General features: G+C 41.9%; 1 protein-coding gene across 3 annotated transcripts in view; it reads left to right on the top strand.

The window, feature by feature from the left end:
- LOC109905794 (kin of IRRE-like protein 3) overlaps positions 1-27898 on the top strand; it is a 212221-nt gene that overhangs the window by 131571 nt on the left and 52752 nt on the right. For all 3 annotated transcript variants that reach the window (XM_020503398.2, XM_031791008.1, XM_031791007.1), the window contains exons 3-5: positions 4318-4467; positions 17040-17197; positions 25155-25305. In XM_020503398.2, coding sequence (XP_020358987.1) covers positions 4318-4467; positions 17040-17197; positions 25155-25305 — 459 coding nt within the window. The remainder of the gene's footprint in view (positions 1-4317; positions 4468-17039; positions 17198-25154; positions 25306-27898) is intronic.

The following is a 27898-nucleotide window of genomic DNA, read 5'->3' as shown; positions in this document are numbered from 1 at the left end:
GACGATAATTGGACTTTTGGAGCACAGTGATCTCAGTATCCGAACTCAAGGACTTAAAGCCATTGTATCTCCTAGTCCATTTGTCCTAATGTATTATATTCATATTTGGTGGCATGTGCTAAAACATACCTCTTTATATCCCCAGTTTTTAATACTAAGTCACTAATATTTGAAGAGAACATGACTCATTGATGGATGCAACGGAATAGATTTTTCATCCAGACATTTATTGGCAGTATTCCAACAGCGGGGTTGGCAGAGATTGTAGCTGGTTAGAGTGGAATACCATCTGATATATAAAGTTCAGTTTGACTAACCGCATCATTGGATAAAATGTTTAACTGTTGGCCTGGTTATGCTTAAACTCTCCACTCTATCTGGTTCTGTCATCAGTGAATTACAGGAGAACCTTAGGAGGGGAAAGCAATCTCTGCCAAGAAATACTGAATATTTTGGAGAATTTCACAAGCAGAGATTCTTGTTTAATTCACATTGCTCAAATAATTAGACAGAGTTCAGCCTTTAGAGAACTGTTCAAGTTATTCATATTGAAACTTTGTACAGTTTTCCATAAATATTCACAATCAAACATATCCTTTTCTGACTTATTTTTCTCAATGGGGAAATGCGCTCCTCGACACACTCTCAATGCAAATTTCAATAAGTGAAGTGTTTTCGAGCTATCCCACTGGGCACACACTTGTTGAATCAACGTTGTTTCCACATCATTTCAATAAAATTATGCTGAACCAACGTGGAACATATGTTGAATTGTGCTGTAAAATGGTTAGGACTCCTGGACATACCTCTTCCTGCATTATTAAACTATACATCTCACACCGCTGTGCTGCTAAAACACATCTCAATCTCTAGCCGTGCCTCTTCACCATTGCAATAAAACATACCGTCTCCCCAGAATACAGAAACCTCCTCAACCTCTATCATCATCAATACAACATACTGGCTCTCCAGAATACAGAAGCCTCCTCAACCCCTATCATCATCAATACAACATACTGTCTCTCCAGAATACAGAGACCTCCTCAACCCCTATCATCATCAATACAACATACTGGCTCTCCAGAATACAGAAACCTCCTCAACCCCTATCATCATCAATACAACATACTGGCTCTCCAGAATACAGAAACCTCCTCAACCCATATCATCATCCATACAACATACTGGCTCTCCAGAATACAGAAACCTCCTCAACCCCTATCATCATCCATACAACATACTGGCTCTCCAGAATACAGAAACCTCCTCAACCTCATCATTCTAATCTACGGAATTCACTCTGCCAACATTATCATCCAGTGTTAAAATGTTAATTTCAACATGTAGTGTTTTTTAACCCTTGTAATAAGAACATTTGTTTTCACGTTGGTGACAGTTATGCTATATTATATTATATTAAAGTGACCTGCTACCCAATCTCATCTCATTTGAAAAATAATAGCCCATCTCCAATGAGCATTAGCGGTGCGTGGGTAAAATCACTGGGTGAACCAAGCCAGAAAAAATAAGCCATATTACAACCTATGTGTTATGAAAATTGAGTTGTTGCGCTATAACCTGTTAGTCCAGAAGCTTTGCCACCATGATATATAAGCCTAAAGCCGAGACAATAAGAAGACACAGTGGCAGAAAACCGGAGAGCAACCTCTGTCCGGGGAAGTCCACAAAGCATATTGCATGCGATAAACAGTTACAAGACCTACAGCATGGTCAAGCAAGTTAATGTTTCCGACATATTCGTACTACAAAACAACTATTGATTTAGAACCACGGAGAGTTACCGCAAGTTGCAAAGAAAACAGGAGCTGCCTCCACTATTTCAGTCCCATTTCAACTTCAACATTTCAACATCATCAAATCACCTATGGTTAGCCTAATACAGTGACAACTTAAAGATACCAAAAACAATTTAGTGCAATCAACGTAATCTAAATATGATCTGGCTATCCATGGTTCTGATTTCTGTATGTGTGTGTGTGCGTGCGTGCGTGTGTGTGCATGTGTTTGTGCAAGTACAAAAAACACGTTGACTCACCCTACTTGCAGAGAAACGCCAATGACATCCTCCTCTCTTTTATGTTGACTAAATGGTCTCTGACTCTGTCATACAGTACATGCTTTTTATTTTTTTGTCCTAAGCTACCTGGCTAAAATGCTTGCTCTTAGCCTAACTTCCATTCATGGCAGCTTGTTAACATGAATTAGCCATCTACAGCCTTCTACATCTAGCTACATATTGAACTTCCATCCTCTCAGGCCAGGGGCACAATGTATGAATTTATGGTTGGATCAGAATCACCGTTATAATCATTGGCCAGTACGGAGAATTAAGTAGAACCACAGTCCAAATCTCTATCTCCATCCATGGCAAATTTAGGAAAGGGACAATTTTAGCTAGCTAGCGAGCCACCGGAGGACAACACAACGAGATGCAACAATTCAAGTTGTTTCTGTCAATGACGTTTGGCTCTCGATGTGATGTGATTGGAGTGAAGCCAAATCCAAACTGGCTTCCCTCAACACTTATTTTTGGTGCACCAGGACATTTTTTTTATTTGTATTTTGTTTTATTTCACCCTAATTTAACCAGGTAGGCTAGTTGAGAACAACTTCTCATTTAAAACTGCGACCTGGCCAAGATAAAGCAAAGCAGTGCGACACAAACAACAACACAGAGTTACACATGGAATAAACAAACGTACAGTCATTAACACAACAGAAAAAAATCTATAAACAGTGTGTGCAAATTAGGTAAGATTAAGGAGGTAAGGCAATAAATAGTCTGTAGTGGCGAAGTAACTACAATTTAGCAATTAAACACTGGTGTGATAGATGTGCAGAAGATGAATGTGCAAGTAGAGATACTGGAGTGCAAAGGAGCAAAAAATACAGTATGGGGATGAGGTAGTTGGATGGGCTATTTACAGATGGGCTATGTACAGGTGCAATGATCTGTGAGCTGCTCTGACAACTGATGCTTAAAGTTAGTGAGGGAGATATGAGTATCCAGCTTCAGTGATTTTTGCAATTCGCTCCAGTCATTGGCAGTAGAGAACTGGAAGGAAAGTTGACCGGAGGAGGAATTGGCTTTGGGGGTGACCAGTTAAATAGACCTGCTGTAGAGCGTGCTACGGGTGTGTGCTGTTATGGTGACCAGTGAGCTGCGATAAGAGGGGGGGGGGGTGATTTACCTAGCAAAGACTTATAGATGAACTGGAGCCAACGAGAGCATACACAGTGGTGGGTAGTATACAGGGCTTTGGTGACAAAACGGATGGCACGGTGATAGACTACATCCAATTTGCTGAGTAGAGTGTAGGAGGCTATTTTGTAAATGACATCGCCAAAGTCAAGGATCGGAGGAGTAGGATAGTCAGTTTTGCGAGGGTTTGTTTGGCAGCATGAGTGAGGGATGCTTTTTTGCGAAATAGGAAGCCGATTCTAGATTTAATTTTGGATTGGGGATGCTTAATGTGAGTCTGGAGGAGAGTTTACAGTCTAACCAGACACCTAGGTATTTGTAATTGTCCACATATTCTAAGTCAGAACCGTCCAGAGTAGTGATGCTGGACGGGCAGGCAGGTGCGGGCAGGTTCGGGCAGCGATCGGTTGAAGAGCATGCATTAAGTTTTACTTGCATTGAGGAGAAGATGGAGTCCACGGAAGGGGAGTTGTATGGCATTGAAGCTCGCCTGGAGGTTAGTTAACACAGTGTCCAAAGAAGGACCAGAAGTATACAGAATGGTGTCATCTGCGTAGAGGTGGATCAGATAATCACCAGCAGCAAGATTGATGTATACAGAGAAAAGAGTTGGTTGTTGAGCTCATTCACAAGTTGAGCTCACTCAGTTTAGCTCAATGCTGATTGGCTATTATTTAATTCTTTTTTTATCATGGGAGGCCAAATGCTCACTGGCTTCCCTTGCATTTGATGCTACGGGAATCAACAATGTCATACTCTTTTTAGAGACAGGGGCGCTGTTTCGCTCTCTGGATGTGTTCTCCGGTGACATACATTCAACCTCTTACAAACTGAAGAAAATCATGAAACAGAGCATTATTTTTATTGGTACATTTTTTATGCTTCCCTTGGCATCCATGAATACACGCCACTGCAAATGACCTAATGTTTACGGTAACACAGTAGTCAACAATCTATATTGCACCATTGATCCTTTGATTGCCCATGTTCAGGCATTGTTGCACAATTCATAACATGTCAGTTGGATTGAAATTTGCTGATAAAGGTTGAAAAACCAGACTCCAAGTTCTGACAGGGAATGTGTTGTGTCCCAGGCTACCCTCGTTACACAGTGATTGGGGACCACAGTACAGGGGAACACCACCTCCGGATCCAACGTGTGGAGCTGATGGATGACGCTGTCTTTGAGTGCCAGGCAATCCAGGCAGCAATGAGGTCCCGCCCTGCCAGACTCACTGTGCTGGGTAAGTGAGGATTACATTTACACACAAATGCACACCACACATACATGCATACAGTAGACAAATGTACAATAATGTGCACAGAGAAAATGGCAATAGAGGCAGGCAGTGACTTAGCAGCCACCTCAAACCAACCACAATGTCATATCTGTAGTGCTTCTCCCTTCCCTCAAAACATTCAACATTCAAAATCCACTAAATCTGTGTACTGAATCAATGATTGTGCCAGAAAAGCCACAACCTTTATTAGCATAACAGCAACTACCAAGATAATGCTACAGCAAATAGAAACAATACAGCATCTCTAAACTTTGCCAGTCCCTAATGTTTTTACTTTCATTTCTTGCTTCACTCCCAGCTGGCTTCAGTGTTAATTCTGAGAGGCTACTGGTTCTTCATTAAACCTTATTGGGTTATCATTCAGTTTTGCCAGTTCTGCCTTATTGGGCAGCATTAGTAAAATCACTGCTCACTCTTCTCTATCTCTTCTCTCTGCCCTCTACTCAGTATACCCTTCTGCTGTGGAGGATTATGGGTAATATGAGGGGGAGCTGGAGTCAATGACAGAGCCAGAGAATAAGGGAGAAGGACTGAGGGGAGAGGAGGAGGGAGAGTGGGAGGTTGTGGAGCAGAGTATCCTCACACGAGAGACTCATCCACCTTATTGATCTCCGCTAATGAAAAGTGAAACTAATGATCTGGAGGCAGCCAGAGAAAGGAGAGAGGGAAGACAAATTGCGACCCAACGTCTCTCACTGCCGCACCCCATGCAAATGGTTATGAATGAATAATTACAAGTTCTTTACTGAGAGTCAAAGGAACTATACCCCGCTTCCCCTTCCTACCCTCCACCCATTCAAAGTTAAGTTTATCTTCCTCCAACCCCACCGTTCAAGCATCTAAGTAGTTTGATCAAGGCCTCAAGGATAGGCGAAGGGTATGACACACTAATGATTTAGGATGCATTGCTATACTGTACCCTCCACTTATTTGTGGTCTCTCTCAACTGTCTCCGTCAACTGGACAGTTGTAAATCATGCAGTGCCTTGTGTCACCATCGCAGATTTTAGAGAAACAATCAAAATCAAAATAAAACATTTTCGTGTCCTAACAAGGTCCATATAACATGCACGATCGATTTTGTATTCCCACTCGTTCAATTTGCAAATCTGTGAAAATCTCACCCTAAACGTTGTTTCAATCAGTCAAATCGCATTTGTATGTATTCACCAGAGATCATAGAACGTAACGAGACTTCACTATATCATTAGGGGTGTAGTTTATCCTACAGGACACCAGATTTTGTCAGGGAGCGATGCCTTCATGGCACGCCGATGATGCGGGTGGTCTTCACTTGAACGACTCTAACTTTGTCAAATAAGCACCAATCGGGGTCAAACAAACCATGCATCTGTCATAAAATGTAGCTACCAACCTTGTACAACTGCATGCCTTTTCATTTTGGACAAAAATTATACGAATATTCAGAGTTATGAAGTTATGAAAACTTGTTGTTTTAAAAATGTTGAACTTATAATATGGCTACTAATAATGGAAAAGCTAAATCAAAGTCCAAGTATTCAGATTTGACGATATTCTTGCAGAAAAACTGTAATATGAATGTGAATGCCTCCTTCACGATTTGCCAAAATGTACCTGGGTGACTTCACACTAAATGTCATGTAGCTCGCTCATACTTCAAGTTATTCGTCTGAAACGTTGGACATATGCTGCTGCCATCTTTTGGACACCATCGGAATTACAACCAGAGTGATGGCTGGAACTGGGTCCATTCTGCTGCATTTCAAAGTTGGTGGTAGAAAAAAACATGTCGTTTTTTTCTATGTATCTTCTTCTACCAGATCTATTGTGTTATATTCTCCTACATTCAATTTCCACAAACTTCAAAGTGTTTCCATTCAAATGGTACCAAGAATATGCATATCCTTGCTTCAGGGCCTGAGCTACAGGCAGTTAGATTTGGGTATGTCATTTAGGCAAACATTTTTTTTTAAGTGGGGCTATCCCTAAGTTAATTGAATCTTGATGATAGTGTTGCTTTGGGGCTTGCTCAACATTGAGTTGAACTAAAGCATAATTTTCCTGTGCAGTACACTACTGCAACTGTAGTCTGGCTCATAGTCTGCGTATGAATTCATCCCAAAAGTGTTCGAGGGGGTTGAGGTCAGGGCTCTGTGCAGGCCAGTCAAGTTCTTCCACACCAATCTCGATAAACCATTTCTGTTTGGACCTCGCTTTCTGCACGGGGGTATTGTCATGCTGAAATAGGAAAGGGACCAAACTGTTGCCACAAAGCACAGAATTATCTAGAATATTAGTGTGCAGTAGCGTTAAGATTTCCCTTCACTGAAACTGAGGGGCGTAGCCGAACCATGAAAAACAGCCCAAGTACATTCTTCCTCCTCCACCAAACTTTACAGTTGACACTGTGCATTCGGGCAGATAGCGTTCTCCTGGCATCCACCAAACCCAGATTTGTCCGTCGGACTGCCAGATGGTGAAGCTTGATTCCACTGCTCCAGAGTCTTAACGGCGGCGAGCTTTACACCACTCCAGCCGACGCTTGGAATTGTGCATGGTGATCTTAAGCTTGTGTGCGGCTGCTTGGCCCTTTTCATGAAGCTCCCGACAAACAGTTCTTCCAGAGGCAGTGCTTCCAGAGGCCGTTTGGAACTCGGTAGTGAGTGTTGCAACCGAGGACAGACGGTTTTCATGCGCTACGCTCTTCAGCACTTGATGGTCCCACTCTGTGAGCTTGTGTATATATAGTGTACGTTTTTAACCCAAGTCTGTTGAGCTGCAGTCACATTCACAACAATGTAAAGATGGCTACTTAAAGGAAAGAGCTGTTTAAGCCCCATTAAAATGATGAATCATCAATAAACGAGGGGAGCCATTTGTCTCTATTCCTCTTTGGCTATTTGAGGGTGAAACACTTATCATCCTTTCTCATAAGCCCCGCCATAAGATGTTGTTTAGTCCCCTGCTTAACTGGCTGACTCCTGAATACATTGTGAAGGAGGGCCCCCAGGCAGGCACACATGCAAGGTAATGGAATAAATATATGCAAGCCCCGTGTCACTGCAAACTCTAAGCTGTCAATTACCCGCCAGTGGTGACAGAGTGTGTCTATCGACTCGAAAGACAGTGACTGTCCGTCCACAGAGTGGAACAGTCTCCCTTCTCTCTTACCTGACTGTCAAATGAATCTAAAAACATTCCCCTACTCTCTCTCATCAGCCAATATCTATTCCAGCTCTACTGTTTTCTACATCAAAGGGAACTGTTTTCTTTATGACTTTGCTATTTACAGAAAAAAGACACAGATTTGGAGTGCTTTTTTGTCACTCGATATTCTCACATAAGATTGGTACTGTGTCCATTTGTTACAGAAACGCTTACAATTCTAGTCTTACAGGCAATTACCAGTCCATTGAATTCATAATCCTGAATCTTTTAATGATGTTCCAATAAAAAATCATTGAAATACCCAGCAAAAAGTTAAAGGATACACAGTCTCTAACCTGACCTTACTCCTGTTTAAACATTAGCAAAACATTTGTGGGGGAGTTTGGAGTGTCTTATTTGAGTAGCATTAGAAGTCAAAAGTAAGCTTATCAAACAAATGCGGTATGAGGAAAACACCATAGAGGAATGAAAAGGGTCATCAATAATGTAATGAGGCATCAACTTCCCTCCCCAGAAACGTTTCCCCTCTGGAAAATTGTCTTTGAACTTTGAACCCCATATCTGATTGCAATCATGGGATCCAGGTTGCATGCATGGAGGCCAAGTGGCTTGAGGTTTGGTGAATTAGGCATGAAGGTCAGGAGTGATCTAGGGGTTATGGTCTGGGGGTAGTCCTGAGGCTAATTATATCCCCTTCAGCAAGGTAGCAGGCATCCAAACCGATGCCTCAATGTGTTAACCTGGGGTAGGAAAGAAGGGGGAGGAATGGGCTCTCTGGAATAAGGTCTCTCCCCTTAAACAGATCTGTGAGACCAGGTAATCCTTTGTAAGAGAAATGTGCACCATTTACCATTTAGCGATGGAGAAAAAGTTGCTGCTTTTTTACAGAGTAGACCAACACTGAATGATGAGGACTGCTGTTGACTCTAATGTGACTTTTAGAGATCTCATTGACATTCATCCTCTGACAAGTATTCTAATGAACCTTCATTTCTCATCAATCGCTTATGTTGATCGCTTTCCTTTGTTGTTCCTTCCTGTTCCTCGCTAGGTCTTGCTTTTTAATGCCGTAGCCCTCTGCGATCACAACATTTGATGCACTCCAAGATGAAAAACTACATTTAAGGCATGCAAAGTAATGCCACAAGGCCCTAATACATTCATAAGTATTCTCTGGGAATTTATGTTTTGATACTGCCCATTAGGAAATATTTACATTGCTGCAGATTAACTCCACAGAAAATACGAGGGCCAGATCTGTCCTCTGTTTTTCATTTGCTGTCAAGATAATTATTAATTATATTCACACTGCTACGGGAAGATCAAGTTTCCTTAGCATGGAATTAATAACGGTGTCCCAGCCACTCTTCTGCCCTTGTTTGTAACTTTAGAGAGCATCCAGAGGCACACCGATTATTCACTTTTAATTACAAGAGTGCAAGATGTGAGATCTGACAAAACACTTCCTTCCAAATGGCTAAACATTTGTCTTTGGAGCAGCCAACGACAAGGAAGGGCACTCAGCTGTGTTGAATTCAGAGGCAAAAATCACATTTTCCAAGAAAGCTTGTTGATTATAATTCTCTGGCTGGTCTAGCCTTGCGCAGTGCCAGGGGTCATGGTGTGCCTCGCAGCACAATGTTGGAATGGGGTAATCTAGTTATATCTAACTATGCACAGATAGTTTGCTTCCCAGTGTCCTCTTTTTACTGCTTGGAGCTCACATCTAGTCTTATGTCTAGTTTTTCTTCCTGTGATGAAATTGATTGTCTGTTCAACATGACCCTTTGTTATTTTTACTTTACAATCCACCTCATCCTCTTGTCATTCCTTTGTCCTCTGAAAAATAGACTTGTCCAGTCAGGGGAGGGAGCCAGTGACTTGACTTTAACACACCTTGGAGAGTGTAGGTCATCCACTAGATTTTTCCAATAGTGGTGGAGCAAACGATGCTTCTCTGCACTGCAGGGTCTTCTTAGCATGACATCTGATTAATAAGTACTCTCTCTACTGAACTGCATCTAATGTCAACTTCGAAATTCTTCCGTCATATGTTTATTCTATTACATTGCAATTTTTCTCAACTTTAAAGCAGGGATAGACAAAGGGGGAAAAAATGCAATCATTTAATGAAAAAGTGTCCTTCAACTGTAGGTGTTGAAGGTAAAACTGAATTTTGTCTCGCTCAAGGAACTCTATTGAAATCTTGACACTAAATCGAAGGGCAGCTTCATGAGGAACATTGTGTTTTTAACAAGACACAAACAAGGAGCAGTAATTGTCCCTAGGTCTCCTGTAGTTCAAACCACAAAATCCCACTTATGATTTATGGAATCATGCATTTCAAAATAGATGCACTATATGAAAATAGAAAGGACACAAAGTATATGCCTTATTGAAGAAGCACAAGGGGGAGAATGCAAGTTGATTGGTTTCCAGTAACAGTCACGACGGGAGCAGTATTTCCATCGGCAACACTTTTACCGTTCCAACTAATTAATGGAAGTGGTTTTATGCATTCCCCAGCTCTCTCTTTCTCCCTTTTTCTCTCTCTCTCTCTCTGAATGTTGCTCCTTGACTGTACATGCCAAAATTGTAAAGTCTTGAAAGAAAATGTTGAAACACCTCATTAAGCAGTTTAAGTGTGCTAGTTTTCTGTATGTAACCAATGTATCTCTCACATAAGTCAATTTGGCTCTAGCCAAGAATGTCCGCTGAAGTAGGGCCAGATCAGAACCCCTGATCAGCAGTCATTTTGTTAGAAATATGGCTCTTCCATTTACATTATCTTGCGAACACTACCCTGATTTACATTAAAGTACATTACTGAGATCTAAGATAAAGAGAACATCTATAATATCACTGACTCTATGAACAGCTGTATGTTAATACCCAACAGATTGCATGTAAGACATGCTTTGAGTGTTTTAAAAGGGAGGGGTACTTTTAAACACACACACAGCTGTGTTTTGAAATCTTTTCAAAATCAATATGTCATGTTCAGTAATAAATGATCATAACAAAAACGATTATTGACTTAAACAAATCTAGAACTGGAAGAGATGAGAGCTTGATTAACACTCTATAAGGAACAATCCATTTCAATATCATTTAATGTGAAGGTATATATTATCTTTACATTTCATGCAAAATGACAGCCACATTGCTACAGAAACGAACACACACACACACACAAACACGGCAATGTCAGTGCCCTCCCAATCTGTTGAGAGCAACTTTAGCGCTACACATCGCTGCTCTGTGACGGAGCCATCTCTGCACGCTGCTGACAGCTCTGGCATCTCACCATTCCTCCCATGTCTCCAGAAAACCTCCTCATCCCTGCCTTCACTCTCCCTCTGTTGGTCAGCATACACACACCACCTTCACCACCTACACCACACACACACACACACACACACACACACACACACACACACACACACACACACACACACACACACACACACACACACACACACACACACACACACACACACACACACACACACACACAAACACACACACACACACAGTCATATCGTCATACCTCACATTAGTCTCTCTATCACTGATCATCTAACACAGACAGTATTAGCAGAGTGGGAGAGATAGAGACAGTCTGTGTGAGCCAAGATCTTGTGACCTACAAACAGGTGTATGGTGACAGAACTTGAAGAGGCCTGTGATTTGGGCCAGTGAGCCACGTATGTCTCTTGTCTTCCACCTACGATGGATCGTTCTTTTCTCCCTTCTCTTTTGTGATCTATCTATCACAACCTCTGCAAGCTGCCAGGGCGCCGTCGAATTGGGGTGACAGGTGTCTGGTGCAAGCATTCTGCCAAAACCGGCGGGGCGAGCCGACCCATTGTTGTTCCAGACACGTCGGCAGCAGCCCAGCACTGTGCACACTGCATTTCCAGACACCGTCGGCAGAAGCCCAGCACTGTGCACACTGCATTTCCAGACACCCCACCCCGCCCCCTCCCCATCTCAGAGCTCTTCTGAGGTTACCCCTCTCAATCACCCACCTCCAAATTGCCTTTTGAACCCACTCTCCTGCTCCTGGAAGGCTGTGTGTAGGACTATAGGCTGCTTGGAGAATGTTCCTCAGCCTGGCTTTGGTTGTTTATGACTCAGGTTGTCCGCCATCAGCAGAGCCCCAATGGTAATAGACTGGCTTTACTTCTCTTCCAGTTCTGGCGCCGTCAGGGTGTTTTCTCAGACCAGGCTAATCCCAGAGGTTCTGAGGTATTGAAATGTCTCCCAGGACACAGGGCAGGTTTATACTTTAGGTTTATTCGGACAAGCCCTGCCTATAACAGACTTACTGTCACACATGGTTGGGTTAATTACAAATCCATATGCCTTTGTCTCATTTATAGATATCTTTGATTATACACTAAAAATAAATGAGCTCACTAAAACACAATCAATCCGACCTGCCCTCTTCTCCCCAGCCTGCTCTGAGTTTTATGGTAAAACATGGCTCTGAGATCTGGGTTGGGCAAAAACCTGAAACAAATCATAGTGCTATCTCTCTCAGGAAGGGGCGATGCAATTCCATTAAACTCCATTGCTCCTTTAATGAACTTCAGTGGAAGCTCTTATCTGAGGCAGAGGGCTGGGCTAATGGAAGTTGTGACAGACTGTGTGCCCCCTCAAAACACCCATCGCCTGGTAGTCTCACTCCCTGAAAAAGGTTGCTTGGAGCATAAATATGAGAAATTAACTGGTACACCTGTGATGGCCCAGGTGACAGACAGGCACATCATAGTCCTCCAGATAACCATTAAAGGTGAGAAAAAGTAATAAGCAAGGTACATTTAGAGGTAAAATGTTAATACATGCCTGAGATCCCTAATCCAGAGCAGGAAGGAAAAACAGGGAAACTATCAGTATGAGCCAAGTAAGAGGAGAACACATACTATAGAACTAATCTCCTATTGATTAATCTACTCCTTTGAAGAAAACCCACAGAATCTCTCTTCCACGTCATATCTCAGACAACAAGAGGATGTTTTGCCCTCAAATCTAGGAGTTGAGAAACTATTGAGCAGTGTGTGTGTTTGTATGAGTGTGGAAGTGGGTGGTGTGAGATTGCATTATACTCTCCCGGAGTGAAGTGGGGAAAGAGGAAGTATTTCAGCAAGCCAGCTGGTAATTAAAGAGGCGCAATCAATCCGAGCCGCTGACCGGCTCGTGAGAAATCCATCACGGGGCCGCAGTAAAGCGCTAATTTGGAACCATTAGGGGCTGCCGAGTTTGCAAACAGGACTGTAATGATGATGACTGGCGTGGTTCGAGGCCTTTGTGCGGCTGTCAGACTGGCCCACAAGAGGGACGGTTGTGGAGAGATGGTTTAACAGCAACCCAGTATGGAGAGAGAGAGGGAACTGGAATTGCACTTATTTTTGTAACTATTCTGGCTGTTAGACTGTGACTTAAAATAGGCTACTCTTTACTGTTGCTTTACTGTCCACTGTAGCAGGTCCACTGTGGAATGTACAAACGTAGATCTATGGCTTGTGAGGTAGAGCGGTTGAGGTAAACTACCTGCCCATTGTTTGGTCATGCAGTGCTTACAGTACATCTGAGTTAGCCTTTGTTTTGTGAGGGGATTGCCCCTACGTCCCTAAAAGGGAAACCGAAAGTGGGAGATGGAGGAGTGCAGATGGAGAGCATGCCACCTGTGCCAATGACTTAGCAAAGAGATTACACTGGCTCTCATTCTACTCAGAGATCCTCGGTGTCATCCCTGTGACAGATATCACACACATGGAGGAAATGAAAAAAGTCCTGTCGGAGGCAGCCAAGCGAGTCTTTCACCCTCTTTTTCTGTTTTTCATCCAGCCTTGACACATCACCGCCTGTCTCCCAGAGCAGAGCACACGACCTGAAAGCATAACGACAATCTGTGCGTCTTGCCATGGACCTCAGCGTATGGAGATTACCATGCATTAAATGTTAACCTTCACTACAGCGGCACTCAGGTCCTCTCTGAGGGAAACCTTATGGATTGTTGAAAGGATAAACTATTATTAACTTTACAGGTCAAGATGGGTCAATAATATCTCTAGGAGAGGGGTTGAAAGTAGCCTTTAAATTATTACACTCTTTCATATTCTGTAGTGGCATCACATCACTTCCTGGCTGTACTGTACCTACTGGGCACAGACATCAATTCAATGTCTGTTCTACGATGGTCCAACATAACTTTATTGAACTGACATGGAAACAACATTGATTCAACCAGTGTGTGCCCAGTGGGTAGCAGGTTTCTGGAAGCCTTGAGCTGTCATGTTCTACGGTAGAACGTCAACACATTTTACCTGGATTAGTTCACAGCCATTGCTCTTCCTTGATGGCCTGGTATTGTGACTGGAGTGGTGACAGTCAATACCAGCCTGAATCCACAACCCACTTACTCCATCTTTAATATGCATGTCTGTGCTGTCATCAGTCACATAATGTTAGGCTCTCAGAGAGCTCCAAATGGAGCAGTTTTTCTATTCAATTTGCCCCTTCAGAAGATGGAAGCTATGCATACCTCAAACAACTTGACAGTAAGTTAATGTTTCAGCAGCATTGAGTGAGCGCTGACAGCAAGCCAATAACACTAGATCTCTAGAAGCATCTCTCCATCTCTGTTGCTCACTATTTCATATTTTCATAAACCAATGAGAGGGTTGATAGGGCTTCTCTCATTCTGGTGACAAAGAGAAGGAACAAGCTTGTTTCCAATCTTAAACCACAATATTACCATACTACAATGTACTGTATATCCATTTGTTCAGATCCGTAAATACCTTCGTATTCTAAATAAGACCTAGTATTTCTATCTTCCACCAACTTGTGTAACTTCAAATCGTGAAGAACACCAGATCAAAAGGACATATACTAACCACAGTATTTTCTGTTCAAACAAAACATTTCACACTATATCACTGTTTCCAGAGCCATTTGACGAGGCAGGAATGTGTCTATGGGTCTGGTCTAGAAACAGGTTGGAGAATCACTTGGGAGCTGAGTCACAAGGCTTAGTCGGACTGAACTGGCAAAGCAGTAAAGCAGCCCTATTCCCAACGCTCCCCTGCTGCAAAATCTCACACTTTGTCATAGTGTGTCACCGGTACTATACAGCCCTGCCTTTTTAATTGCTTGTCCTAAGGAAGGAGGATGTGGGTGGAAACAGGGGAAAGCATCAGTTATATTTAGTCTGCAGTTTTCATTCCTTTCATAACCAAAAAATACAATTAACTAGAGGCAGTAAAAATAACCTGTATGAGCTTCCTTCCTGAGTTTGGATGTTACAGCAGCTCTATTTTATGTCAGATGGTGACACAGTCCTTGTTGATCATCCATAGGTCTGCTATGAGTCCCTCAGGATGTTAACGAGGCAGGGCTCCCTGTTCCTATTTTATTTAACTAGGCAAGTCAGTTAAGAACCAATTCTTATTTACAATGACGGCCCACCCCAGCCAACCCCTAACCCAGACGGCGCTGGGCCAGTTGTGTGCTGCCCTATGGGACTCCCATCACAGCCAGTTGTGATACAGCCTGGAATCAAACCAGGGTCTGTAGTGACACCTCTAGCACTGAGATGCAGTGCCTTAGACAGCTGCCCCACTCAGGAGCCCTTTAAATGTTCCTGGGGAATGGCTGAAAGTGTAGATCCTGTTGAAAGTGAGTAGTTTAGTACTGTAAGTCATGAATGGAAGATCAACCATCAAAGTGATGCTCTGGAACTTTTGTATAATTTCAGCCAGTAGTGCTCATGAGCCAAAACAGGTCCCCATTTTTTGTGTACTACAGTAACTCATCCAATTGTGTGTAGCTTCATCCATTTCGTATTATATGTTACGTCCTGTAATTTGTATTTATATATTGTTTTAATACAATTTGTACAATATGTTAAGAATTTGTTGTGCTTAAGATCCTGACTGCATCTTTAACCTTTAGCATTCAATGAGTCAGTGACAAAGCAGAACAGGAATATGTCCCATTTCAACAACAACAAAATGTATAACTGTGTTGTATGTTTAGGCAATCAAACCTTTCACTAGAATTGACAGATTGCTAGGGAATTGCGTTCAGTCATCATCTCATGAGCAGAAAAGAGACAGATAGAGGAAGAGAGTGGTGGATGACTGCAGAATGCAGATCCGTGAATTGGGCTCCCGAGTGGCGCAGCGGTCTAAGTCACTGCATCTCAGTGCTAGAGGCGTCCCTACAGATCCAGGCTGTATCACAACTAGCCGTGATTGGGAGTCCCAGAGGGCAGCACACAACTGGCCCAGCGTCGTCCAGGTTTGGCCGGTGTAGGCCATCATTGTAAATAAGAACTTGTTCTGAACTGGCTTAAATAAAAATAAATAGGCCATTATCCATAAAACAATTCAACAGTGTATCCATAGCTCCCCCTTTTCATTCCAAGCCTTGGCTGTTTGACAGAAGACCCCCGCCCACCTTCTCTCTCTGACCCTCTCACTCTCACAGGCAAATATACCAGCTGCTCGCAGCCTTTGATTTCATCATGCCCCAGATCTGCACTGTAATGAGCGTGCAGGCCAATCAATAATTCACTGGAGTTTGAATAATAACAGGGTGATCAGCATGTGTGTAAAAAGAGGCGTGTAATCAGTGCCATTCAGGGGCCTGCATTCTGCATTCATCCACCACTCTCTTCCTCTATCTATCTATTTTCCGCTTATGAGATGATGACTCGACTGCCATTCCCTGGCAATCTGTCAATTCTAGTCAAAGGTTTGATTGCTTCAATTGCCTTCATGTACGGACACGTAAAAGTCATGATTAAAATGCACCGGTGTCTGTATCATCCATTCACATTGTCAGTAACAGCACAAAACTGAACTATGCTTTGGATTTCTTAGGGCTCTTATTCAGAGTTTATTGTTGGCTACACTCCAGACATATGTGACCAAAGTCTGCACAATACGGCTCTGACATCTCTGCATCAGTGACCATGGACACCAGAGATTTCAATCTCACAGGAGAGAAAATGGACAAAAGAAACTGAAACCCCTCACCTCACCTGTCATTCATAAAGCTATATTGTATTTGAAGTAATCTCCCTGTCCTTGGCTCACACAGGTATTACTCAAAAAGTGAGAACAAGCCGTTTTACACAGTCCCACAGATACAGGGCTCACCTTATATGAACTTTCTTATGTCCAAGACATATCTTCTATCAATCCAATGGATGAGGCTGAGGTTTGATCAAATACCTTCATCATTGAAAATAATGACACTCTGGCTTGAAGAAACAGTTGTTGTTGTATACAAGTATATGCTATTACATGTTTATAACGTAGCTACAACACAATGCCTTTTTTTCCCTCCAGTGCCTCCTGAGGACCCAGTGATCAGTGGTGGTCCAGTGGTGAGCCTGAGAGCAGGAGATCCCCTAAACCTGACCTGTCACGCTGACAACGCCAAGCCAGCCGCCTCCATCATCTGGATCCGCAATGGAGAGGTCCTCAATGGAGCCATGTACTCCAAGGTAAGCATCGAGGTGTGTAATACACAGTTTGTTTTTTAAGGGTGGAGGGAGTGCTGGGGCTTTTGAGGGGGGAGTGGTTAAACACTTACCTATTCCCATAGGTAGAAAGCAAAAGCCCTCAAACACTATTTATTCCATGTAATAGGTTATATCACTCATCAAATTCCAGTTGATGCTAGTCAATCCTTCCCTTGAAATTTGTCGTGAATAGCCACTTTAAGAGCACTAGCCGTCTGTGACGGGTGATTTCTTGTGCCATCTGTAAACTGTGCCTCAGCATTCAGCCTAGATTGATTGGAATAAAATCCCCCGAAAATACAGTGTCTTCTCTGGGATGTCTAAAGGATGTTTGTCCTCTTTGCCCAGCTAATGCCTCTACTCAAACAAGCAGATGGTGAGCAATAAGAATGCAAGTCGGTGACTCTCCAGCACCTTTGCTGTCTCCTAGGTGCCATGCTTCTCTCTTTTCAGTGGCAGGGTCCATAAAGAGATCTGTTCGGTAACTTCTCTATTGGAGAAGCCGTCCCTGATCTATGGTATTCAGAGAAGATGCTCTGCCAACCTAACCTAGCCTTCAACTCAACCATCACCACACACAATGCCACACCAGACTGCCAGCTGGCCCCTCTGGCAAGTCAATGACACTAACCCGCGGGCTAAACATGTAATCAATGCCACTATCTGAATTTCCATATAAACAAGGAGAGCGAGCGGGCACCAACTCTCTCTCCACTGTCTCATCCTGTTATCGGCTTTTTTCAAAGAGCAGATAAATGCCATTGATTGGGCTGGGATACGGCACAAGCCCAATTGAATAAAACAAGGTGACGTTTGCTAATAGTAAGGGGGATAGCGTGCTTCATACATACTCTTCCTCTTTCTGAAACAGCAGCATGTGGGGACATTGTAGCCCAGCTGATGGATGGCAGCAGCAGCTCAGCCATGCAGTCTCTAGCCACAGCCTTCCCCTCATATCACTACCATTAAATATAAATGTGTTCAATTAAAAGTGAATGATTGTCTCGTGAGAAATTTAGCTTTTGAGAGGATAATTGGCTGTCCTGCCCCACCTCGACCCTCGCCTCGCTCCACACCCCACAGATGATGGGAGGTCAGATGTGCCAGAGTAAGATGGTAGTTTCCTGATGCATGGCTTCCTCTACTCTACAAGAATGGCTTTGACCCCTATAGGTCTCAGAATGACCTCCCTCAAAATCCTAATGGATCAGTTATCTGCCATTTATCTTTAAGTAAGTTGTTACTTTGTGATAAGTACTTGGACCTGGTATGGTCTGACTGTATGAAGCAGTCATTCAAAAGATCTGGTTATACTGCTTGTGAATGGCATTGAGTATGGTCTTGACCTGGTACCTATGGATGTAGATTGTTCTACTCATTGCATACTGTACATTGTGAGGAGGCCTAGTACAAGCTTCAGATGATTGAAAATCTGAATTTGAGAACAAGGGAGAATATCTAAATCCTAACCGTCTCGTATTCAGTTCCATTCCACAGGGGGCTAGTACGAAAAAAGTAGGAAAATGAATGCACTCACTACTGTAAGTCAAATTGGATAAAGGTGTCTGCTAAATGACTAAAATGTATAATGTAAATGTAAACCCAAACCACATTTCAGTCAGCTCCTTATGGATGGACTGATGAAAAATTGTAAGGGGTGTCATCATAGTAACTTCCACAGGGCTGAGGGAATTCATTATTCTGTGAAGCATTCAAATGCATGACACCAGAAAAGAAGTTCTGCTTATCGTCCCTCTCTTCCTCCACAGATAAGTTTCCCTGCTCATTCCACCCCCACTCCCCCACAAACCTTCAAAGACGCTTCTTTATCTGTCTCTCAATTTCATTATTTTCCTCCCAACCTTCATCTCAGCAAAGTTTTCTGTATAATTAGAGAGATTTTCTTTTAACCCTCCTGTTGTGTTCATTTCATGTTAATAAATCCTGTGTTCCCGGTCCAAAATGACCGCCCCATTATAGCTGATTATAAATCCATAATAATATATGTATTATAACCTAATGTTGTGTTAGATCTTCTTATCAACTTAAGTTATTATAGAAGTTATATGAACTTCTATTTGCTATTTATAGCCTATAGCTTATACAACTTGTTTGTGAGTTTAAAAAAAAGCATAATGTATGGATTATTTTGACTATAACAAATACTCAGATTAAACATATTGTGCTATTTATCACAGACAACTTTGTGTCAAAGTGTAACAAGGACTCGCTCCTCACCAGTGTCATGATCAAAGATATAATCAAGAGCCTCAGATACTGTATTTTTGGTCATTGTGCTGCCACAGAATGAATTGTGAGCAAGACCTCAAAAAAGCTTTATATACCAGAGCTGCTAGAAAAGTTCTATATATTATTGAAACAATGTTGCGATTGTTTGTGGGAATTCCAACAGCTGTGGCTCCCGTGGGGGAAAAGTTCCAATGAGGATTGCCATGGAAGCCAAGAAGTGTGTGTGTGTGTGTGTGTGTGTGTGTGTGTGTGTGTGTGTGTGTGTGTGTGTGTGTGTGTGTGTGTGTGTGTGTGTGTGTGTGTGTGTGTGTGTGTGTGTGTGTGTGTGTGTGTGTGTGTGTGTGTGTGTGTGTGTGTGTGTGTGTGTGTGCGTGTGTGTGTGTGTGTGTGTGTGTGTGTGTGCGTGCATGTGGGGGTCTGGGAGAGGAACTGTGTCCATCTGATGACTGGGCATGTGCCTGAACTCAATTTTATACACTAATTGTAGTCTCACCCATTCACCAGTCATTTTTGACCGGGAACACCACAGGCGTACAAAAGTTAAATAAAACACCCAAAATGTAATGAAAATCATCAACATTTATATTGTGTATTCAGATGCCCTGTGTGGACAAAGTCATGGAACCTTATGACAGTCAGATTAAATTAACAACATTTTTCAGAGAAAATAAACGTGTAAACCGGTCCAATTCGAGTGGAACACAGTAGGAGGGTTAATAGTAATGCTCAATACCAAGTGAGGCTGTGGGAAATCATCCCGGGAAAAAGTAACTGATTAACTTTAAAGAGTGTATAATACATGTCACATTTTTCATACTCAAGAGACAGGTAGAGTTCCCAGTACTTTCCCTGCATAATAATCTATAGTACCCAGTACTTTCCCTGCATAATAATCTATAGTACCCAGTACTTTCCCTGCATAATAATCTATAGTACCCCTTACTTTCCCTGCATAATAATCTATAGTACCCCTTACTTTCCCTGCATAATAATCTATAGTACCCCTTACTTTCCCTGCATAATAATCTATAGTACCCCTTACTTTCCCTGCATAATAATCTAGAGTACCCCTTACTTTCCCTGCATAATAATCTATAGTACCCCTTACTTTCCCTGCATAATAATCTATAGTACCCCTTACTTTCCCTGCATAATAATCTATGGTACCCCTTACTTTCCCTGCATAATAATCTATAGTACCCCTTACTTTCCCTGCATAATAATCCATAGTACCCCTTACTTTCCCTGCATAATAATCTATAGTACCCCTTACTTTCCCTGCATAATAATCTATAGTACCCCTTACTTTCCCTGCATAATAATCTATAGTACCCCTTACTTTCCCTGCATAATAATCTATAGTACCCCTTACTTTCCCTGCATAATAATCCATAGTATCCCTTACTTTCCCTGCATAATAATCCATAGTACCCCTTACTTTCCCTGCATAATAATCTATTGTACCCCTTACTTTCCCTGCATAATAATCTATAGTACCCAGTACTTTCCCTGCATAATAATCTATAGTACCCCTTACTTTCCCTGCATAATAATCCATAGTATCCCTTACTTTCCCTGCATAATAATCCATAGTACCCCTTACTTTCCCTGCATAATAATCTATAGTACCCCTTACTTTCCCTGCATAATAATCTATAGTACCCCTTACTTTCCCTGCATAATAATCTATAGTACCCAGTACTTTCCCTGCATAATAATCTATAGTACCCCTTACTTTCCCTGCATAATAATCTATAGTATCCCTTACTTTCCCTGCATAATATTCTATAGTACCCCTTACTTTCCATGCATAATAATCTATAGTACCCCTTACTTTCCCAGTATTTCCATATTACTCGCTACATTTAACCTTTTTTCAAATGATTCAACAAGTGTCAGTCTCTCTCTCTCTTATATTGTTTTTCTCTCTTGTCAAGCTAATTAACCTCACTGGCTTTGTGCAAGAGAAATTGGAAATAGGCCTTGGGTGCACTAAAAGAGTAATTTAATACATTTTGTTAAACAGAACGTTAGAAAAGATCTGACTTTCTGGTAGTAAGATTATACAAGTAAGACCTCTTTAACCTCATGACCAGAGAAAATTGTGAAAATATATTATTTTCTCTCTTATGTTTCTCTTTCGTAGAAATAGGTTCTACAAAGTTTATGCAATTTATATTTTTTCTTTGTGAAATTAATATCCAGTAATGAGCTTTGAAATGTGCCTCTGGTTTGGTCTGCAATTTAACACATGCTGATTTAATTTAACTTGGAACCACATTTCATGTTTGGACATATCAAAGGCACGTTAGATTAACTGCAGAATATTAATGTCAGTCAAATTATTCGCGTAAACAGGGACTAGACATCCCTCTGAGCCTCCCTCTGAGCCTCCCTTCATATTCCCTTTCACTGGTATTTTTACCTAAATAATGGAAGTATTTCAGGCATGTCTGAAAGGTGAAAACTGTCCATGTTTTATTTTAAATTAGCCTTCCTGTTAATTGTAATAAACAGAATCAGTGTAAAGGTTAGGTAAAAACAATTTACAGATATTCCTGAAAAATTGAAAAAGCTCCATATTTATCAGTAGAAACGTAACCAGCATTATCACTATACTATAGGTTCACTCATATTTGTTCAATATGACCTTCTACTGTCTATGCCCCCTTATCCCATATCTTCAAGAGCAACCTTCACTCTCTCCCTCACCATTTTTCAATTCCTTTCTTAACTTGGGAAAGGTATTCTCCTCACATGCTCCAGGCAGTGATATGGGAAATCATCAATTTGTAATTCGGGCTATTTTAAAAGAGCTAGTCGCTGGGTGTTGAGTTCTATGCTGTACAAGATGAATTACTTTAGACAGGTCCAGAGCTATGAGAGAAACAATCCTGATGGTGTCAGAAAGGATATTACATTGACACATCCCGCTGCTGACAGCTAATATGTACTGCTTTAGAGGTGAGTGCCAGGGCTTCTGTAACCTGGTGAGATCTGAGACTCTTCACCAGGTCATTTTGTCTTCATGCAAATGCAGAATAACAATATATGATCATGTATCTATCTTTATGCTATTTTGCGTATTCCTTACATACATATTATTTCACTCCAAGACAATAGTATTTTTGCTTAGCTAGGTACAGGAAACACTTGAGTAAATGAGGGATACAAAGTATATTGAAAGCAGGGGCTTCCACACAGGCATGGTTCCTGAGTTAATTAAGCAATACACATCCCATCATGCTTAGGGTAGTGTATAAACATGTTGGGCAGGCCATTATTTTGGCTACCATGGCTATTCTCACATAAGTTGACAATGTCCCCATCCACAGGGCACGAGTGGTGACTGAATTGTTTTATGAGCATGAAAATGATGTAAACCATATGCCATGGTCATCTCAGTCACCAGATCTCAAGCCAATTAAACACTTATGGGAGATTCTGGAGCAGCTCCTGAGACAGTGTTTTCCACCACCATCAAAAAAACATTGAATTACGGAATGTCTCGTGGAAGAATGGTGTCGCATCCCTCCAATAGAGTTCCAGACAATTGTAGAATCTATGCCAAGGTGCACTGAAGCTGTTCTGGCTCATGGTGGCCCAACGCCTTCTTAAAGAGATTTTGGCAGTTACCTGTATATCTTAGGAAGACAGTCGTTGACTGGAGAAGGCAGAAAAGTAAGATGATGAAAAGGCATGCATTGAAGCCAAACCTCCAAACCTCCAAACCTCCAAACCTCCTGGCACACAGCTAATATAATGCCAGGTTCCTTGACACTTTAATATGCAGTCTGTGTGTGACATATCTAGCTGGGTTTCATTACAATTCTCAAACTTTCATGAAAGTAGAGAAATGAGGTGGTAATTACTGCCATTACCCTTAAACCTGTCAATAGCTTTCATTGTGACATGCCTTAATATGTAACGACCATTGCAGCTAAAATATTTATTGTCACCATTTGCGAACTTAAAGATATTATTATAAAACAAGGACTTGTTGAGAGCTGGTTTCAGAGGGCAGCTGTGATGTTTCAAATGTCCTCCCACGCAAGTCATGACCTTGGTTTGAAAAATGCATAAAGGTCCTCAAAGGAAGTTTGATGAGCTTTCTTGTCTACGGTATTTTCTCCTCAGAGCTCCTCATCATACTGCTAGCAAAGAAAGGGTTTCATCACAACCCATTTGTTTGTGAAGTGAGTCATTGAATCCTGAATAAACTGTAGAGAAATTGCAGAGGAGCATTTTGTTTTGCGGCTATAGTGGGACACACACACACACACACACAAAGCACCAAAGGAGTTTAAATAATGAAGAGCAACATGTCCCAACTTGCCATTGTATAACATGCCCTCTATAGCTGGACCTCTATAAGTGAAAAGTAAACTTAAAACCTCTTGAGGATCTCTACAGATTGATGTCCCATCCTCGGGACGGTTGAGCAAATGTGTGCTAATGTGATTAGCATGACGTTGTAAGCAACAAGACATAAACATATCTGATATGGGCAGAAAGCTTAAATTCTTGTTAATCTAATTGCACTGCCCAATTTATAGTAGCTATTACAGTGAAGTAATACCATGATATTGTTTGAGGAGAGTGCACAATTATGAACTTGAAAATGTATGAATAAACCAATTGGGCACTTTTGAGCAGTCTTGGTAAAACATTTTGAATAGATATGCAATAGTTCATTGGATCAGTCTAAAACTTTGCACCTGCACTGCTTCCATCTAGTGACCAAAGTCTAAACTGCGCCTGGGATAGAATCATTAAAAAAAATTAAAAATGGTACAATTTATTTATTTTTTAAACGCATGTCTTTTCTTTGTATTATCTTTTAACATATCTAATGTGCTATATTCTCCTACATTACTTTCACATTTACACAAACTACAAAGTGTTTCCTTTAAAATGGAATCAAGAATATGCATCTCCTTGCTTCAGGTCCTGAGCTACAGGCAGTTAGATTTGGGTATGTCATCTTAGGCGAAAATTGAAAAAAGGGGTTGATCCTTATTATTAATGGCCATCAAATTTTTACTTGTTTCATTGAGTGAATAAGTATAATATTACAAGACCTTCTACTATGAATCTCAGTAGTTTATTTGTAAAGCAAACCCATAGGTTGTGTTAATGAACACTATATTTGTATAGAGCACCAATAGAGTATTATTTGAAGCAGTGTAAGTCTTGACTTTGTGGTTTGCCACACAGTGCTCCTGGCATGGCCAATTTGTTCTGGTGGGTCAGCTTGCACTGTTGCATGGTGGTTAGCAGGGCTCCCACAGTCCTCCCTGAGCACCAGGCAACGCAGAATTGTACCGGGCGGCCTCCAGGTGGCTCTCACAATGCAAGAAGGGCTACAGCTCGGAGGATGAGCACTGAAAAGAAGATTGATTTCCTTTGTGGAGTATGACAAGCTATGCGCCAGAGCACAGCTCCAGACATACAAAAGAGGCTCAGAAACAGATTCCTTTTTTCGGATCAATCAGCCTTGGAGAAAGACTACAGGCTTGAGCATGCCAGGGGTTTATTTGTCTGTGTTGTCCCCAGGGCATCCAGGTGAATTGCTGCATTTGGGTTCCAGGCCTTGAGTTTCGATTGATGGTGTTATTCAGACTGTCCCACTATCTCCACTACCATATCATCGTTGAACTCTAAACTCTTCCTTTTTTTCTCCTCTCAGACACTGCTTCGTGATGGAAGAAGGGAGAGTACGGTTAGCACCCTCTACCTGTCTGCCTCCAACATCGAGACAGGCCAGCAGATCATCTGTCGAGCGTCCAACAAGGCTGTGCCCAACGGCAAAGAGACCAGCGTCAACATTGACATCCAACGTGAGATTCCCCTTCTCTAAAGACCTATAACCTGGTCGCTGAACAAACTTTATTGTGCCCCAGGGTATTTCCCACCACAGTATCAGCCCCTGACTCGATGAATAAGACGTTTCTTTGTGTTTTTCTATGTTTACCATTTCTACTGGAAAGTGGAGGTATTAGCACAAAGAGGCTATTTTGACAGTTGCAGTTAAAAACCCATTATAAACATCTAGATTCATTTTAAGCTCTGGTGAATATTCATAATTGGTTTTGAGTGGTTTTGCATTTCTTGTGTGGTTTGGTACGAGATCACCTTTTTGTTTCCAGTGATGAAATATCACTAGACCCGTCTGTCTTAAGTGAATGGGATTTTTTCTTTGCTCCAACAATCTCTTCGCGGCATTGTGCACATATCCCTGGCTCTTTTATTTCCTCTCCTATGCCATCAATCTTTTTGACGAGAGCATGCACAATCCCCTCTAAAATAGGAAAAGTAAGCCCAGTGTGTAAAACACATTGAGCCTCAATTTTCTGAAAATCTTTTTCGATCAAGAACTATTCACAGTAAGAGTGTGATTCTGAACAAAGGGATTTCGCATCAGCCCCCTTCAACACCATTAAGTACGACTAATAAAGCATAAAATGCTATTTAGAGATCCATTACAAGTGACGGCTCCATTCTTTTCATTATGTACACCACGAGAGGCACATTACAGCTCAATGCCAGCATGCAGGCGATTGGAGGCGCCGGTGTAAAAATGATTAACAGTTGTTGGTGTTTGCAGCCCTCGCAGTTTGTTCTAATGTTTTTGTCATGCAAAGTGAGAGGAAGTGCGGTGTGTTGTGATTGTGTGACACGGAGAGTAATGAGGAGCTACGGTATGATGGCTGTGGCGGGCATGTTCCCTCCACTCTCCACATCTGGCTTCCTGTGGGCGTGACAAAAGGCTTAACAAGGGGAAGGAGTAGTTGCTTGCAAACCATCCTGGAAAATGATCTTTGCAACTTGCCAAACTGGGGCTTCAACTACAGTTTTTTACAGGGTGATGAACAAATGAGTGTGAGCAGGACCAAATTGACTAGCATCATGTTGCGTCCCACTCACCTCTTGTCTAACCCCAGGCCTCCCACTCACCTTCTTGCACTCTCCACCTCCACCTCTACACTTGGACTGTGGACAGGTAGCGAGGCTGGTGCTCCCCGCCTCCGTCCCTGATATCATGCTGAGATCGAGAAATAAAAGGCACTGTAATTTAACTTTGAGTCATCGGTGCTGGGTAGCAATTTGATCACTCCCCATGCTGACTCATTTGATTATGGGGTTCATGCCTCGCGACTGGATATGAAACGCTCAAAATACACTGTTGAAACCAATATCATTCAGAGGAAAATGAGAACGAGGAGTACGTAGCCTATATGCAATGAGATACATACTGTATTAGGAGGTGGATTGAGCTAATGGGATCAGATTCCAAGGAGCATTTATAGACTGCCTAAAGACCAGTTGAGTGTGAATACAGAGGAAGAATTGTCTAGTAGATGAAATGGGCAAAAATTGGTATCCATTTGGTTTCCCATTGTAACAAGAGAAAACAGGTGTTAAATGAATAAATTATGGAGCAATTGCCAAGGTAGAGAGAGGTAGACATGCACCCTCTTTCCCCGCTAACCTCTCCTTGGCAGAGTAGTCACCACAGAGGCCCTGTTCTCCTCTCCACAGGGGGCAGTGTGTATGACAGGGGGAGGTAAATATTGATGAGAGACAGCTGTCTGCTCACAGATCAGGGAGGTACCTGTAGGAATGCTGTGCAGTAAAGTGTTGGGGTAAGGTCCTATTTTAGTTAGTCTGCTCATCCAGCATGGAATTCTCTTTGGAATGCTGAGTATTTAGGTTGTGCTTTTTATTAATTTATCTATTTCAATGGAGGCCACTTACAGTGGGAGAGGAGAAGAGAGGATGGTTATGGAGAGGGTTGATAGTGATCTTCTGTCACAGATACAGTGTGATATTTGACAGTCATGAGATGGCATGTGTCTGTGTGTGCATTTCAGAGAGGGAAAGAAACAGAGAGCAAAAGAAAGAGAGAGAGGGAGATATGCTACTGTGATGCAGAAGACACAGTACTGACAAAACCTAATCTAATACTGTATTTCTCTATGTTTAAATGCTATTGAGGGAAAGCTGTGTGTGTACGTGTGTCTCCACGTATGAATTTTAATGATTGTCTCCAATCCTCTCATTCAAAGTTGACTAACTGACGTTCTGGTTCAATGTGATAATGTCAGCTACAACAAGAGTAATTCAAATGTTTGTAGATTTAACGTCAATATGGATAATTTTTTATTTTGGTCACATTTCCCAGTTAAAAAGCCTTAACTCTCTCAGTCTAATTTGGAGTAATCTAAACCTTACCCCAAAACTTTACAGCACAGCATAAGCCTGTGTCAAATCCAATATATTTGTGTGGACTATTTCCCTTTATCATCACTTTAATGTGCTTGTGAATTACATTGGCCTCAGCATTTTCAGCTCAACATAAGTTCATATGGAGTTATCTGACCTGGGGGTTAAGCACATTAGCATCTTTTGCCAAATGGGATTTAAAGCAGG

The sequence above is a fragment of the Oncorhynchus kisutch genome, linkage group LG15 (genome assembly GCF_002021735.2).
Source record: "Oncorhynchus kisutch isolate 150728-3 linkage group LG15, Okis_V2, whole genome shotgun sequence".
NCBI classification, from domain to species: Eukaryota; Metazoa; Chordata; class Actinopteri; order Salmoniformes; family Salmonidae; genus Oncorhynchus; species Oncorhynchus kisutch.
Note: the sequence above shows the minus strand (reverse complement) of the source record. Positions and strands in the feature narration are given on the sequence as shown.